Source organism: Parasteatoda tepidariorum, chromosome 6, assembly GCF_043381705.1.
Source record: "Parasteatoda tepidariorum isolate YZ-2023 chromosome 6, CAS_Ptep_4.0, whole genome shotgun sequence".
NCBI lineage: Eukaryota > Metazoa > Arthropoda > Arachnida > Araneae > Theridiidae > Parasteatoda > Parasteatoda tepidariorum.
The window spans coordinates 90,828,032-90,845,984 of NC_092209.1; the positions used below are offsets into that span (position 1 = coordinate 90,828,032).

The following is a 17,953-nucleotide window of genomic DNA, read 5'->3' on the forward strand; positions in this document are numbered from 1 at the left end:
TATATATATATATATAAACACTACGCCACTGCCCTAGGTAGGTAGATCGCTTAATGAAAGGTGCAAATTGTTTTGAGTATGTTAATCAAACCGCATTGAATTCCGAGCAGCTGCTGCTGATTTACCCAATCTTCTTAAATTTAAAAGAAACATTATACAAACAAGTTCACTGTTGTGAGCCAACTCGTAAAACAAACTTGGCTCAAAAAGAAATCAATTTGAGTGACGTTTGCTCTCGTTCTTCTCCAACACGGAAAAGAATAGAGGAAAGCGGCGGCATCACACTGGTGTTTGGCATGACACACTGACATTAAAATGAATGCGGGCAAGAATAGGTTCTTTTCCCTGTCCTTGAATCTTTAATAACATGATAGGTTTTATCTATTCTCGGAAGATGAAATATAAAGCTCTACACTCTTCTTTTGTGCTAATCTTTGATTGATTTAACTACTACAATAGTTTCGAACCCTAAGAGAGTGTTGTCAATCTCTTACTTGGCTACCTAATTGGCGTTAAAATGTCGTCGACGTATTAATAGACTGAGCATTGTATAATGTGCAAATTCAAAAATGGAAAACCTGTACAGTTCCTTGCCAAATTATTTAGACGCACTGTATGAATCCATGTAAAATCTTAATTGCCAGGTGATGCTTTACAACTTTATTGTTTCCACGTGACTGAAACCGGTTTGCACTTGTTTACGTTCTTGTATCCATTGGTTAAATTAGACGATAGGTAATATAAATTTGACGATAGGATAAACTAGACGATATATTATATAAATATAGAATAGTATATAATAATAGATCAAATTGTTAGACGCACTGTAGTTTTTTAGTAATGCACTTGCAATACTTTAATATTTAAACATGTGCAATACTTTAATATTTAAGCATGCATGTAATTGGTTTTTATCTTTTTTTTTATTATTAGATATTTTTATACTTTTTTATTTATTATTATGGATATTATAGATTTTTTATATATTTTCTATTTGTATTTATTTTTAACTTATTGTATTACAATGTTAGCCCATTGATACACGAACTTAAGCAAGTGCAAACCGGTTTTAGCCGCGTAAAGACAATAAAGCTGTGTAGCATTACCTGATAATTAAGATTTTACATGGAATCTTATAGTGCGTCGAATAATTTGGCCTGTATAACTTTTGATTGGAAAGCCACCCTTGCCCAAGAGTTAAGAGCTCTGTCCTCCCAATGCGATGGCATAGGTTCGAATCTCAGATTAAGGCCTCAGTGCTGACTTAAAATATTCTCGATGGTTGACGAATCATGGGTTACACCCTTATGCAACTGGAACGCGCTTCTTTAATTCGATTTCTTCGAAACCGTTCGATCGCTCTTCGACGGGAAGACTGTTTACGAAGGCTCCGTCGTAATATGAAATGATGCTACTTTTGCGATGCAATTTTTATAACTGCAACTGTTACTCATGACTGTTGGGTCAAGTTTAGCCTATATCTAAAGCTAGCGCTGTCTACGCATGTTTTAAAAATGGCGCACAACGTCAATATGGAGGAAAGCCATCGTTTTGTAACAATGAAAATCGTTTGCGGATTATTTTTTTTAATGTTTTACAAACTTACACCAATACTGGCTCACGTGGGCTCATAAAATTTCGCAAAAACTGAGAATAAAAGGTAGTGATTTTGATAATTTATATCTAGTTGGAGAAATGTCGCTAGATTACCGATTTTTAAAAAAGTTTATTAACTTTTGAAATATTTATTTGTCTGTTCTGAAGCCCAGATCACGGCGAGATCGGAAATGATAATAAAGCGTTATTGATTTCGCTTAGTGACTTGATTTGCAAAATTTTAAACATTCTTTATTAGTGAACTAAATATTTTATATTTAATTTTAAAGCACTTTTGAGTTGACGCAGTTTATTTGAGAATATATTGTAAAGAAATTAAAAAAAGTAATACTTAATTTAATTATTATCAATGAAATATATGACAGGAAACTAGTTTATTCTGTTTTCAAAAATATTTTTAATTTTTTTTTCTATCTTAGATTGTCGAAAAAGTTTCAAACGTCGTTTGAAATAGTCTAACCCTTTGAAAAGGCGGAAAGTGTGGAAAGATTTGTATAATCAAAATTCTGTTAACATTTAATTTTATGCATAGTATGCCGAAATCGTATGCGTGTTTTTTTCCCCCTTCATATTTCATCATTGCAAAGATGAAATACCATTTAGCGTAGAAATATTTTTCCTTTCTTTTTTTTGCTATTTTTAAAGGGGGCTGATTTGTAAGGGGTCCCTTAATCACAAAATTTTGTAGTTGGGGTTTGTGTACTCCAAAGTTTGTAAACTCAGAATTTTATGCACATGCATTAGGCTGAGGATGCAGTTCCCATAAATTGCGTCGCTCTTAGGTCGCTTCAGACTTATTCATTAAATAAAATTCTAAATAAATATTTTATTCATAATGCCAAAATTAAATTAAATTACGAGAAAGTATGTTTTAAAACTATATTGAAATTTTTTTTAATGTTTTTTTTTTTTTATGTTTCCTTTTTATGATCCCTTTTTCAGGTGTCTATGTGGCCAGTTCGACTCTAAAGGCACTTTAAAACTATGTTTGTTTGTTTTTTACCTCGCCAACAAGGCATCGAAAAGCAGCTTTAATTCAACTGTAACGTTAGGTCATTATTGCCCGAGTCCAAATTCTTGATGGTCCAATCAAGACATTTTGATGGTTTATGTTGGTTTCAGAGCGATTCATGATGGTCGGACATCATTTGATGGTCACCACCATCCAACATTTACTATTATACGTTCGTGGTTTTTGATGTCCCCACTAAAAATAATCTTAGGATTTTCTTAAGAAAATGTCATTTTCTTAAGAAATTCTTCAGAAATCTGAAGAATTTCTTAAGATTTAACTCTATCTCCAAAATATCTTAAGAATTTTTGCAGACATTTTACAGACATTTTGAATATCTTTAAGGTGAATTAAGTTTGTCTTCAAAAATTCTTAAGAAAATCTTAAGACATATTCCTCAGTTAGAATTACCTTAAAGCATCTTAAGATTCTTTAAAATATCTTAAGAATTTTTTCAGACATTTTGGATATCTTTAGGATGAATTAAGTTTGTCTTAAGAAAATTTGAAGAAAGTTTCCTGAGTTAATGTTACCTTAAAACATCTTAAAATTTTTCAGAATATCTTAAGAATTTTTGAAGACATTTTGAATATCTTTAAGGTGAATTAAGTTTGAACAAGGATTTCTTAAAAAAAATTTCGGTTTGCACAAAATTTTCATCATTCCATGATGGAAATTGCTTCTTTAAGACTATGATGGTTAACAATAAATAGAAGTTTGATTCTCATGGACCAACCATGATGTTTCGCGATGGTTCATAGAAACCGCAAATTTATGTATATATATACATATATATATAAAGAATTTCCCTCCAAAAATTTTTGGTTGTTATACTGGATTGCTAAAAAATTTTAACTCGTTAACAACTTGCAATTTTTGCGTTTTTAATATTAGTATTTTGTGTGTGATTTGGAAAAATTGTCGTAATAGCAGACTACTCAAACTATGTCGTGTTTGTTATATCGAGCTTTTCCTGTATTTTTATTACATCAAAACGAAAAATGTGACGGAAAGTGCGGATGGTAGTCTGTTTTTGATATAATAAAAGTAAAATTACTCCTATTTTCTTTTTAGACCACACAAAAAACGTAGTTTTTTCTCTTTTTCTTAAAAAAAAGTAAATATTTTTTCCCTTAAGTATTTCTGTTTGTTTTGATATTAATTCTACTTTTAAAGTTTTTTTTTTCTTGTCATGGAATCATTTTTGGATAAACGAGATTTATAGATGTGTGCTAGCATTTATCGATTCTCTTAAAAATTTCTCGAGACATAGCGAAATAAGCAAAAAAGAAAATTAAAATTAAGGAGTCCAAACTTTGGAGCGTTCTCCTGACCGAACTATTGGGACCGTATTTCACAATTTGCGACTACCCCCTATATTTTGGGGGTCAGAAATTCGAACCGTCTTAAAAAAATATATCTTTATTCAAAGAAAGTACGTTTTTGTGTATGATTTTGTGACTTAAAATATCGTCTGCTTTTATTAGTTAGCATGTTTGAGGTCAACCCTTTGAGCCATTAAGGGAGAGTCCTAGAACATGAAGATCTGATCATTAAATCAAAAGTTATTCACGGTGTCTGCTTTTTATTTTGCTCACTGTACTTATATAAACTTTTCTTTAAAAAAAATCTTTTTTTACATATAATCTTGCATATGCTAAATGTTGCAACTGAAATAAACATATATCTTTTATGAATAACAAGATTCAACGCTATTGACGAAAACTTAAATGGCAATTGTGAAGGGAAAAATAAAATGAATGAAGGGGTGCCATTATTTGTATCAAGGTGTGAATTGTTTTTTATGTGTAATATTTCCCTTGGTTCTAAAACACAGAATGCACCCTGTGGCAGAATTTTTTGGGCTCTCTGCGACATACCTCTCTAATATTTCTGCAAGATACTTTTAAAAATAACAATATAGGTGTTACTAAACTGAAGTAACAGAAATGTCAACTTCAAAAAAAAAAAAAACTTTTTGGATCTAATAAAATAATTAATTAAATATGTAATATTTTTTATTCTAATATTATGGACGATATTCTTGCATTTTGTAGGGGGGGATGCGAATTATTTTCTTTCTCGCATTTTGTAAATCATCACATTTAAAAAATAATAGAAAAATCGTTATATTCGTAGCAGTAACTACCGAAAAAAAAAAAAGGATCGATGACGAAATCAGGCAAATTGGACTCTTCAAAAAAGGGTAACTCAATGTGTGTTTTTATTTTGAGATACAGTTGCAGTAATAAATAATATTGTACAGTACAGAACCCGTTATCCGGAAATCAGAAAACCGGAAAATCAAAAAACCGGAACGAAATTCAATAAATTTTCCCGCCATTTTTAAAAAAAAAATTTTTTTTCCTCACAAGATTTTAGGATTTTTCTTTCTTTTTTGAAAGATGTTTACCTTACCATCATTTTGGAAATAATCATTAGTGTATTACTTCATCGTTTTTTCTTGATTTTTATTTTTTAGTTGGGTTTAACAATAAAAAAACGGCTTTTTGTAGCGATTCAGAAAACCGGAAAAATCAGTTATCCGGAATAGCGATGGTCCCGATCGTTCCGGATAATCGGTTCCCTTAGAAATATCGGATTTTAAAAACCATGTGGAAATCAATAGCATAAAAAAAATTGAACGAAAATTTCTATGGAGAAAGAAAACCAAATTTTTACTTCATTATTCTTTATTTCTCATTCTTCTCAAATGAGGATAGAAAAATCACAAACATATTTTTCCAGAGAAAGGCATCTTATGAATATAATTCTAAAAAAAAAACAAAATTTTTTCCTTCTCGAAAGAAAAATCTTTCTGCAAGACCTCCGTAAAGTTCTGCTACAATGTCGCCGTGTGGCCTCTATTCTGCCATTGGGAGAATGCACTACTGTTGGTTTTTTTAAACTTGAAATCAAAGTGTTGTAATTATATAATTCTGATTTTTCTATTGTTTTTCTTTCTCTTAGTGTTTTCCAAAGGTCAGTGTGAAACAGGCTACTATAGATTCCTTTCCAAGCATGGTGGTTACATTTGGGTTGTAACTCAGGCGACACTTATATATGAAAACGGGAAGGAGAAGCCAGAATGTGTCGTCTGCCTTAATTATGTGCTGAGGTATGTTCATATCATCAGTCTGAATGGATGAAATAATTTTCACAGCATAATTTCTATTATTGAATTAAAAATGTATTTGTTATTTTGAGGTTCATCCAAAAAGTAATTGTAAAAGTGAGTAAGTGGCGCAGTTATAAGAGACAAGGTGAACTCTATAACAAATGACGTTCATTGAAAACCGTCTACTATGTCACCACATGTCTTATTAGAGATTAAATTATTAATAAAATTGGAATAAAATGTTAATAAAAGAAAAATACAACAGCATATAAAAAGAATTACTTCACTAATTATAACGAGCAACCAGAAAGTTTTTAGTCTACTATCAATAAGGGTGCTTCAGTAGTAAACTTTTTAGTCTATTATTCAAGCACCCTCCCTCTTCATCTTGCTTCCATACTAAAGTGGAAACTATTCTGAGAAGTTTTCCCTGTAAAGCATTTATAACTAAGTTCGAACAAACACTGACTGAGAACATTAGGAATCACTGACTTTGCAAGTAAACAACAAGGAGGGATACTTTGGTATCGTCACTGATTATTGCTTCATTGAAAAGGAAGCACAAATATTTTCAAACAGTTACTTGTTTTTTACCTAATAAAAACATTAAAAAAAAGCAGACAAATCTTTTTCTTTTAACATTAAAAAATAAGTAGTTAGAGAAAAAAATTGAAAATTGTCATTTGCAATGGTGGTGTTTGAATGCCCTAAACACTTCTCTTACTTGGTTTGTACTGTTTAATGGTTAATCTAAATATAATATAATGGTAATCTATGCTATCGGAAAGTCTTTTTTTTAATTGATAGAGTGATATTTCTCAACAAGAATATGTATAAATTAAAGACATGGTGCGTAGTGTTTTTAAAAAGTGCTTAAAGGTGCTTATTTTCGATTTTTGTAATTTAAAAGCCCTTAAAGGTGCTTTTTTCATTGGGTGTTTTTAAAAAGGGCTTAAATTTGCCTTTTCAAAAATGAGATTTTTTTTTCTTTACCACGTCGATTTTCGCCACGTAATATGCAAAAGTGTGCTTTTCACATTGTTTTATTCAACGTTATCACAATTCATTCAACCACGATCTATTTTGGCGTACCGTCGTCTATGACGTGTAAAAGCCCCAATCATTTTACATGTTTAATGAAATACTTGCGAGTCCGTATGTGCTGAGGTTCTACTATTGAACTGCGTTCAGTGAAATTCTTATACTGTCATGTGCAATTTGCAAGATATTCTCAATTTCAAGCTTCAATTTTCTGCCTCTGATATTGAACTGAAAAATATCTTGATCATTTTATAATGGTTAATATAATCAAGAAAAGAGTTCTTTGTCAGAAACTAGTTATTTTATCGTGATCATGTAAAGTCTGAAAATTATTTTGCATTTTGTTAATGTATATAGTGCTTAAAAATATTTTTGAGTACTTAAAAAATACTTAAAAGGTGCTTATTTTTTGTTGAAAGATTCAGCTACGCACCCTGATGAATTATCAATACATTATTTTTGAGTTGGTGAAACTAAATATGAAATATGACATATAGAAACAATTTCTCTTCATTTGTAGTAAAACAGAGAACCAAAATGAAATACTGAGTTGCCAACAAGAGAAAGTTGAGAAGATAATAACTGAAGAAGAGAAAACGGAAGGAGCCAAACCTGCTTCTTGGTCCTCCAATACATCAGCAACATTCACCTTTAAAGATCCAGATATGAGCAAAGATTCCCTCGATTATTGTGATGCTGGTAATAAACTGTATTCAGTTAATTTTTTTATTTTAATTTCATATTTATTAGAGCTGACAAATTTCATAACTAGCCAATTTTGTATGCAGGCCATATAATTTTCGTTTTGTCTGTTATTGTCGCTCAAAAAAAATGAGTTGTTCTTTATGTGTAATTATTTATTCATAAAAATGAAATTATATTGCTATATTGACTTTTTGGTTTGCTTTAATTAATTGTTTATCTTTTCTTTTTTTATAATTATTCATTTATCCTTTTTTTTAAAAAAAATTTTTGTGGATCATATTTTCTTCCTTATAAATAATTTCTTTAAAAATGTTTTCATCATACACTACATAAAGTTTAAAACTATTGTCATAAATTACTTTCTGAGTGATTTTCAATTATTCTAATAGTTTTAAAAACATTTTAATGTTTCCAGATATCCTATTATTCCCAGAGTCTATGAAAGATTCCAAGTTGCAGCTAGATTTGGATCTCTTTCCAGATGATCCATATGACATATGTGATGATCCCTTCATCTCTTACAGGGATGATTCTATCTCCTCCCCTGACTCCTCTCTCAACCTGGTAATTCTAATTTTGATTCATCATTTCGATGACAATGTGCAGACTCAAAAGTTGATCGTATGAGTTCCCAACATTTTTTGGATTACCGTTCAAGTCTTCAATGTCCCTTTTTACAGAAAAATATTAAATTAAATTTTTGTTCCTATTTTCATTCTTTTATTATTTTTGTTACGATATACTTTTATAAAAAATCATAAAAATTATTGAAACTGTGCTTATTATTATAGCTAATGCAGTCGAACTTCTATTTAACGAACTTCCATTTTGCGAATTTCTTAGAGGAACCAGGAACATTTTGGAAATTTCATTATAAAATAACTTTCAAATAGCGGAGTAAATTTTCTATTTAACGAACTTTTCTTTGAAATCCACTCTTCCTATTTCCCAAAATACTTCAGAACATTTCAAACTTGTTAAAGAATTTTATGGGGGGAATGACCTTGAATCGATTTTCGAAGCCACTTAACTTACAGAGAAGGCAGTAAAATCCCTTTCCCTTTTTGTTTGCATTTCAAACGAAAAACTCAAACAAAATTAACGGATTTTATCAGAAGCAATTAAAATTAAGAACGTATGTTTAAAATTATTTTTTTAATAAATGCAGCTATAATTTTATACATAAATTTAGCTCTTTTTAGGTTAAAATATATGATAGTGTAACACTGGATAGTTTTTTGCTCTATTCTTGCTTTTCATGCAGATCTCTTTTATGGTGAAGATTTATAAAATGAATAGTAGATACTAGTTTCCAAGGTAACGGTGTATCAATTGTTATTTTAATTATGTCTAGTGTTTATGAATTTAAAAAGATGATTTTCTATTTAACGAATTTTCCATATAATGAACTTATTATTGGGATTTAGCAACTTCGTTAAATAGAGGTCTGACTGTATTTAAATTAGTGGAAATGCGCTGATTGACCATTCTATTCATATTCGGAAGTCTAACTTATCTACTCTGTCAAAATTTTCAGATTTTGAATTGTTAAAATCTTATGTTTATTATTTTGCATTTTATTTTATGACCAGCATTGAACAGCCGGCAAAACTCAGAGTTAACAACTACCAGCTTTCAACTCCGAAGCCTTATAATTTTGAACCAAATCCAGAAGCTAGGGGAATTCCTGGATCAAATATTAGGAAAAGTTTGTCTTTGTGGCAGACTTTCTGATGGGACTAACTTAAATTTACGTTTCATGTAGAGGAAAACCACGAAAAACCCCACGGTTAGCCTGATGGCAAGGGGACTCTTACCCATGTTCCAGTAGTCTTTGCGTGCCAGATGCAGAATTCGAATTGGCCATCCATCACTGGGATTTGTACCTGGGTTACATTATTGGGATGCAAGTACTCTATCCCCAGAGCCATGACGATTCTATTTTTATTATTGTATTAAAATATTTAACATTTTATTTGACATAGTATCAATTACTCTTAATCAATGACTAGTAATATTAATTACAACTGGCCCCTTTAAGTATCTTATTCTCTCTCTCTTTTTTTTTTTAAAGGAAATGAAAATTTAAAATGGGATTAATTGTCTTCTGTCATCAAGTAAATAATGTTTTATTTCAAATATTTTAAAGGTTAAACAAAATTGATTTTCTGTGGATGGTTGACTGTGTAAACAAATCACACTAATGAAACCTCCTAGAATATCAAGCCTGTTCACACATTGCCTCGTAAGCATAAGATAAGCGAAGGGATACAGCGGAGGTTTTCTAAATTTCTTAAGATTTTGGGAAGTTTGTTATTGTTTACATTCAATCCATTAATCGCTTCCCTGATTATCCCGTGTTAACTCGAGTTTGTAGATATTGCAAATATTTATTATCAAGAGTAAACTCGGGTGTAGCAGAATGCGTCAATACGTTTTGTTTTAACACGTTTTTATTCGGCCTGAAGCAAAGCAAAAAAATAATAATAAGATGATTTTTCATATTATGAAAATGTTAGCATATACAAAGACTAACATTTAACTTTTTTTAATGATTCGAGATAATTTGGGATAGTAAACTGTTTGTATTGAAATATTTTTTTTATGTTATAAAAAAGTTTCCTCCCCCCCCATTTTTTTTTTTGTATCCATTTTTAAAATAAACTGTAGAAAATAATGATCATTAGTGTTATTTTTTAGGCCACCAGTAACAGCACATCCCCAGTCCACTTTAACACGACTTCAAACACTCCAGATTCTAATTGTATGCCAGATGTACCGAGCTTAGATTCTCTCAATTTGGAACTTAAATTTACGATGCCCCCCTCTGTCAATGCAGATGTAAGTATTCTCCGGTTTCACTTTAATTCTTTTCTGCCATTCGTGTAATTAGATGTTTTTCAGTTTTTTTATGAATTTTTTCTCAATAATGTTGTAAAAGCAGGATGCATAACATTTTTAAAAAGTGCTTAAAGATGCTAATTTTCAATTTTCGTTTTTTAAAAGCCCTTTAGGGTACTTTTTCACATTGGGTGTTTTTAAAAAAATACTTAATTTCCAATTTTCCGAAATGACATATTTTTTCTAACAATGTTCTCATTTTCGCTAGGAATTATGCAAAAAGACATAGTACACATTGCTCTAGTCAACGTTTTCACAATTCATTAAACCACACTGCATTTCGGCTTACCGTCGGTTCATCGTGTATAAACTCGACTATCATTTTACATGTTTTATGGAATACTTGCGGGTCTGCATTGAGTATACTCAGCTGGAGTGGGAAGGATTCTTGCACTCTCTTTGCATTTTGCAAGAAATTCTTAGTTTCAGGCTTCAATATCTGACCTCTGAAATTGATTTGAAAAATCTCTCAAATTTTTTTCCCCTGATAGAAATTTTTATTTCTTATGTTCATTTCCTCGTGATGAAGCACCATCGTCTTTGCCACTGTCTTGCCATCGTCTTTGCCTTTGGCAAGCTAATGACCTTCTCACATTATTCTATTTATAGGTCAGTACCATAATCTTTGAACTTGACTCTGGGATTATTCACTAATTACTTATTTTCATGTAGGTCCCCAGAGCAATCACAAGTCATCATCATGTCAAAATTTTCATTCAAAATTTTCCCTTTTATTCATTTAATTTAATAAAGATAAGAATTAATTGAGATTTTTATATATAGGATTTTTAACTGAGGGGCCATCCACTAATTGCCTAATTTTTTAATTTTTTATTGCTTTTTTTTTACTTATAGCTTTATATTATTGTGTTATTCTTCTTTGTCAACGCAACTACCCCTTGCAGGCTTTGGCTGCCTCAACAGCTGACAAATGCCAGTGCTGTTAATTTGTTTTAATTTAATAATATTTAGAAGCAATATTTTAAAGAAGTATGAAATGTCAATATTTTATATACTCAACCAATATTCTTTCAATATTTTAAATGCTGCAAAAAAATCTTATGTTTATTCAGCATGTTATTCCAAAAAAATTTAATTCATCTTTTAATGAATTTGGTTTAAAAACAAATGAAAAAAAATTATCTTAGATTTGTTAAATATTCTGAGTGTAGGGACCATATAATAATTTACTTGCAAAAAAAATTTTAAGCTTCAATACTCATTGCATTTACATTTCAAAATTATTTAAATTTTTTTAAACATTTCATTGAAGAAATACTGAAAAAATTAACAAATTTTTAATAAATTATTACAGGCCATTCACTAATTTACATCTGTAATAATATGAATTTATTAAAGTTTTCTTAGTTTGCTTAGTTCTTTACATATCTTTATAAATTCATTATGATCAATAATATTAGACTTAGAGATTGTGCCCCTCCAAAGAGTGGGGAACATCGACCAGAGGTTTATTGTGCCCAAACCCTAAATCATGATTAGCGAAATAGCTTTATAGCTGAAACAAAGTTCAACCGGCACCTGACAAGAATATCTTGTGTAATTCTCAGGCCTGAATGCAATGGTGCCCTAAATGCTCAAATATTTGAGCAGAATAGACTTCACAATCACAAAGTATATGTCATAAAATATTTGCCATAGAGCTTAAATATAGATGTCCTGAAGGATTTGGGAAAGTTCCCAAAGTTGGTTCAGAGCCCCAGAAAATCGCACTAGCCTGTGCTGCTTCATCAACCATCTCATTTTCAAGAATGTCCATATGTCCTGGTACCCAATGTAGGTATACCTTGTTATGACAGGGTTCCCACAGTCTTTAAAAATTCTTAAAAACTGCTTAATTTTTATTTTGTAAAATAAGGGCCCTTAAAAGTACTTAATTTTGTTGCAAGGCTCTTAAAAGTCCTTAATTTTTTAGCATTACTATAGTTGATAGGAACAATTTTGGAGTTCAATTTTTTAAAATAAAATGTCGTTCTTTTATCATTTAGAATTAGACCATGCGTACAGGGTAAAGCATTTTAGAGTGACAAAAATTAATTTGGGGGCGGGGAAGCATGCCCTTTCATTAATATATTTGTTCTTTCATTAATATATTCTGCCTAGAATGATATTCTATGAGGAGAGTGAAGCATTCTAAAAGAAAAGAATAGTGTAGTGTGGACAAGGGGGATACTGCACATGGAAGACATAGTGCCTTCTTTTTCTTGGGGTACCTAAGTAGAAGAGACAGAATTCAAGAAATTCATGATGCATCTGATTTTTTTAGTGTTAGAGAAAATTGTGGTAAATTATGACAAGTTGATTTCGAGCATCAGCATCATGCCAAATGATACGGTTAATCTTTATTTTGATGGACTTTCAGTTTTATGCAGGATTTTGTAGTGTTATTCAGTATTAATACATTGATTGCATCCCCCCCACCCCTTACCAAAAAAGGTGTTCAGCTAGTTAGAACTCTTTATATTAATTTTCTGAAAAGGGTAGATTGAAAAAAAAATATATAAAATTTTTGATAATGAATTAATTTTTCAGGATTTGCGAGCACCCTTTGCCACTGCAGAAGAGGACCTCTGTCCCTTCATCAGTCCTTCCAATTCTGTGATGTGGGGACCTCAAGAGCCTAAAAAGTCCCCGCCACCTCCTCTCGAAAGGTAAAGAAATAAGGTTTAAATTCTCATTGGTATGTTTATAAAGTTAAAGGTTATCCTAAATTATTACACATAATTTGTATTAATTTAGGATAACAATAAAGAATCTTTTATACTTGGTAGGGCACCACTATTCATATGTTCTAAAATATGCTGCATAATTTACGATTATCTGAATAAGCCTTGATTTCTATTATTAGCATAGAGTTGAAATAGTCGTTGTTCATCTAGTAGTCGATCATGTGGTGCAGATATGTTTCCTCATCTCCCATTAGAATGCTTCCTACAAAGTCAACCTTCATCTATGAAAAAGTACCCCATCATAGAATGGAGTTAACATGTCTTATATACTAGTGAATTGGAATTATATTTTTGTACTGGTAGATACACTACATAAATGTTAAAAAAAACTTTGCTTCTCTATCTGTTAGTAAAAAAAAACATTGTTCTGCGTTTCTTCTTCATCGAAACAAACTGACAAGAATTAGAACTAATGATTATGACATAAAAATGCTTTGACATAAGAAAAGATACTATGATTATGCACACTTTTTTTATAGCAATAAAATAACATCAGAAATGCTTTTTTTTTAAAAAAAAATTATTTTTTCAAAATTGGAAAAGCATATAAATAAATATTGGATTTTTTTTTTTTAGTTTTTTCTTTTTTTTACTTTTTATAGTGCACAGCTTAGCAGTAAAAAATTAAAGAATGTATGTAACATAAGCAGAAAAATTTATTGAAATAAGGAAAGTAAAATTTTCTGCTTCACTTCGGTCAAATATCAATAAATTAAAGGTCATAACAACTTTTTATTTTATAAAAAAATTAAATTTAAAAATTTTTTTAAAAGAAAATTATTCTTAAGAAAACTAACATTAAGTTATGTTATCTGTGATTTTAATTTATATGGGGTAAAATATATTTAGAATAATAAAACTTGTATCCCTTAATAGTCATATTTACTATTCATAAGAGTAATATTTTAAAAATATTGTATTTATAATAAATAGCAATATATTTATGAATGTTGTGGATTATGAATGAAATTGAGATTGTGGTTGGGCACAAAAACTTGCTATCGCTTTTTTTTAAACATATGATTTGTTGGATTATGTTTTATAAATTCGTTTATAACGTCATTTATAAATTCAAAAATATACAATTCCAAAGAATCAAAATAACGTAATGCCTTCCATTTTAGTTGCCAAATATTTTTAGAACTTTTTATTCAAGTAGCGAGTTAATTTTTATTCCAAAAGCAAATTCTGCATACAAAATGCATCGAAAGATTACTGATGAAGTAAAATGGATATTTTGTTGCAGAGTGTTATTGAATTGTATTTTGCGTGACCTTTAATTATAAATTTTATCCATTACTTCGATCATTTTATTTGTTAAGTTCGTAGAATTGTCGTATACTTTATTTAAGTTCATTTATGTTTTATTTTTAATTCTAGCTTACTTTTATTCGTATTTTTTGTTTTTAAGTTTATTTAAGGTCTTATTTTAAGTTTTTTTTTTTTTTTTGCAGTCGAAGTTTAGACTTTAATTGAATTGCAGAAAATATAGTGACAAATCTTCTCTACATTTCGCATTTCTCTAACTTCTGCAATACACTTGTAGTACTATACGTCCATTTTTTTAGATCACCTTTAACAATATTTTTGACCATGAACAGAAAAGAAAACGTGCCCTTTAGATGAAACTGTATGATAACTCGTATGGACACTAGTATGATATCTGGACAATAGTATAAGTATTATCTGGATTATATTTACGTCACAATAAGGGTTTGTTTATCGCTTTGCGTACCCCCATTTTAAATTAAACTTCGGAAAACTATTTTAATAACTTAACAAAAACATCATGTAATCATCTACTTTAGATTTCAGACAATCAATCGATGCATATTTTAGTATGGATGTCAGTACTGTAATACTTATGTTGGTTGTTTCCGCCCATCTGGATTGAACAACTTTTAAATTCATGAAATATTAGGGAGATCTGAAAGTAATGTCATTTCGATGCACTTGATATTTGTTACCAAGATTTTATTTTTAATCAAGAATGTATTCACCCTCGTTATCAACAGCCCTTCAATTCCGGATCGTAAAAAAAGGGATTTTTAAGACTATCGAATATTCAATGCGCTGGAGCGTCATTACTTTCCAGGTTTCCTAAATATTTACAAACATGATAATTACAACACAACTCGAGCTTACACCCTTGAGTTTACACACACTTTTATTTGGATTTCGAATGATATTATAGAAAAAATTGTACTTTGAATCCAATTAATGATGAATTTAATTAAAATAAAACATCTTTTTGAAAGAAAAAAAATCTTGTTTGCAAGTGATCCAACAATTAAAATATATAAAATGTGCAATGATTTTAATATTTTATTTTAGTTTCTGGAATTTTCACAACGATTACTTAAATATTTTAAATATAATCAGTTATACTTTTTAAAAAAATCGTTTTCTTTAAAATGTATATCTAAATGTATGTATATTTAAAATGTATTTGAGTGGAATAAAATATTTACATTTATTTTGTGGACTTGAAAAAAATATTTAGTTTATTATAACTCACTTAGTTATTTGGAGTTTTAACAGCTTGTACATTTTATTATCATTATTTATTAAGGAAATTTGAGTTTACTATTAAATTTATTTATCATTACTGAAATATGCTGCATTTATATATTCACATGTATGAGAAATGTATTTACTAATGAAAGGAATTTCAATTTTTTCTCTATCCATGAAAATGCTTTAATATCATTAAACTAAAGTACAAATAAAACTAGTGTTTTGAGTGATGGGATTTTTGGAAAAATGCCGAGAAAGTTTTTAACATTACAGAAAGAGGAGAGAGTGTTTTAAGAGTTAACTTCATTTGCCAGATAAAATTTTTTTTTATTTTTTTGTAAGCAACATAATACTTAAAAAAATTAACTAATTTAAATAAATTAGTTAAATACAATGGAAAATTAGTAATATTGAAAATTCATTAATTAGTTCATTAAATATTGCATTTGTATTTAGACAAGAAATGTTTCCTGCTATTTACTCTAAAATGAAAAATGCTTTTTCGAAAATTAATTGAAATTTAAAAGTATGAAACGATTTTATTTATTCAAAGATTTAGTATAATAAATTAAGCACTAAATATTTTTGTAAAAAATTCAATATTTAGAAAGTGTTGGAGAAAATAAAAATGTAATCTGTTTTTTAAAGGTAAACTTTTGGTTTGATTGGGGTTCAAACATGAAAAAGAACGCAAACTATTCACATCTATTCAAACAGAAATATTCTAGCACAACAGTGAGTGATTTACGATGACAGCTTATACGCCTCTCAATTTGTCAGCAGTAGGAGGTTGAGGGGTAATGAAATATTCTAGTTCAGAAAAAGACGTGATCGCCGCTCCAGAGCTAGAACGTGAACCCGTGCATACACGAGCTAGCCGCTTTTAGTACAGAAATCATGCCCATGATATAACGGGCTTGACGCCAGGAGGGTTAAAATTCAACTCAATCTTTTCTGGTTTTTAGTGATGACACAATGGATAACATTTATTCTATATTCATTTATTTACTGTAGGATTTTTAATATAAGTTCTGTGCTTTTAGTACAATATTCGTTGATCATGTTTTTATATGTTTTTTTAATCTGAAAAATAGATAATTTTTGCAGAATTTATTCTTGTAATTTTTACATATGTATATATTGCAATCACATGTACTCATTTGTTCATTAGGACATCTGACCAAGAATCCACTCGAGTCATTTCCACCAGACAAAATGAAAACTCTCTGAAGTCCAGTCTAGCTGCCTTGTTACAATCGGACATGAAGAAGCCCCCCACCCTCACAACAAACAAACAACAAGAAAAAGTGCGAAAAGAGCTTTCCAAGCGATGGCCTGCTCAGAAAAATTCAACTATGAAACAAAAACAATTCACACCTTCCAGAAATGGTAACAACCACTCGAGTAGTGGGCACATAATCATGCTTGACACTATTCCAATAAAGAAACAGGTTGGAAAGTCCAATGCCAGGCGTCAGAATGAGCGGAAGACTCCACCCTTCGGCTCTCACATTGCCACTGTTAAAGTGAATGATCGTCTGATTAAAGTTCAGGTCTCTGTATCAGAACTTCCAACATCTCCTATTGAGCACAAACAACCGCCAGACCCTCCCCCAAAGAGATTCAGTCCTTCATGTTTGGGACCAACAGAGAGTCCCAAACGCCTGAAAGTTGACAACGGACTTTCATGTTCTGGTAATATATTTATATTAATAGCACTGATTTGCACACTGAAATGTTACAATATTGTTTAATTTCATTGCTTAGCTATCTTATGGCTGTTTTTTGAAAGGCTGTGTCATCACATAAGGCAATTATTTTTGTCTGTAAGGTCAACCTCTTTGACCACCGCCTATGCTGATTCTGAAAATGGCCCTAAACGGCAGTATGAAATAAAGCTGCGACTTTATGAAAATGAAAAGCACTTTTGATTTAATGTTTTATTATTTAAAAAGTTACTCCAAATGCTGACTACTATCTGAACTCATACTTTATAAAATTTGGAAATTATTCATTGATTTTGATTGCATTCATCTAGAAAGGAAAAACATCACTAAATTGACAATGTTTTTCAAAGAAGTTTAATGACTTATAAAATATTTAAGTAAAGTTTGTCCATTCTAAAACCCTGATGATTCATTATGGCTACATGATAAATATAGTTTGAAAAACACTGTTATCTCGATCAACAAGTTTGAATGGCCAATAAATAATTTGCAGCAAAATGCTTGCCATTTCTGGGGTTATGATATAACACGAGTGAGGTTTTTCTGTGAAAGATTTAGCAAACATATA

The 17,953-nt window shown here is 30.2% G+C and overlaps 1 protein-coding gene across 2 annotated transcripts in view; it reads left to right on the plus strand.

The window, feature by feature from the left end:
* Positions 1–17,353, plus strand: part of LOC107445617 (HIF-1 transcription factor component sima) — a gene marked incomplete at its 3' end in the record, with an annotated part of 147,741 nt that extends 130,388 nt beyond the window's left edge. For both annotated transcript variants that reach the window (XM_071182872.1, XM_071182873.1), the window contains 6 exon segments: positions 5,600–5,747; positions 7,309–7,487; positions 7,909–8,057; positions 10,194–10,334; positions 12,945–13,063; positions 16,830–17,353. In XM_071182872.1, the coding sequence (XP_071038973.1) occupies positions 5,600–5,747; positions 7,309–7,487; positions 7,909–8,057; positions 10,194–10,334; positions 12,945–13,063; positions 16,830–17,353 (1,260 nt within the window).
* Positions 17,354–17,953: the final 600 nt, after the last annotated feature.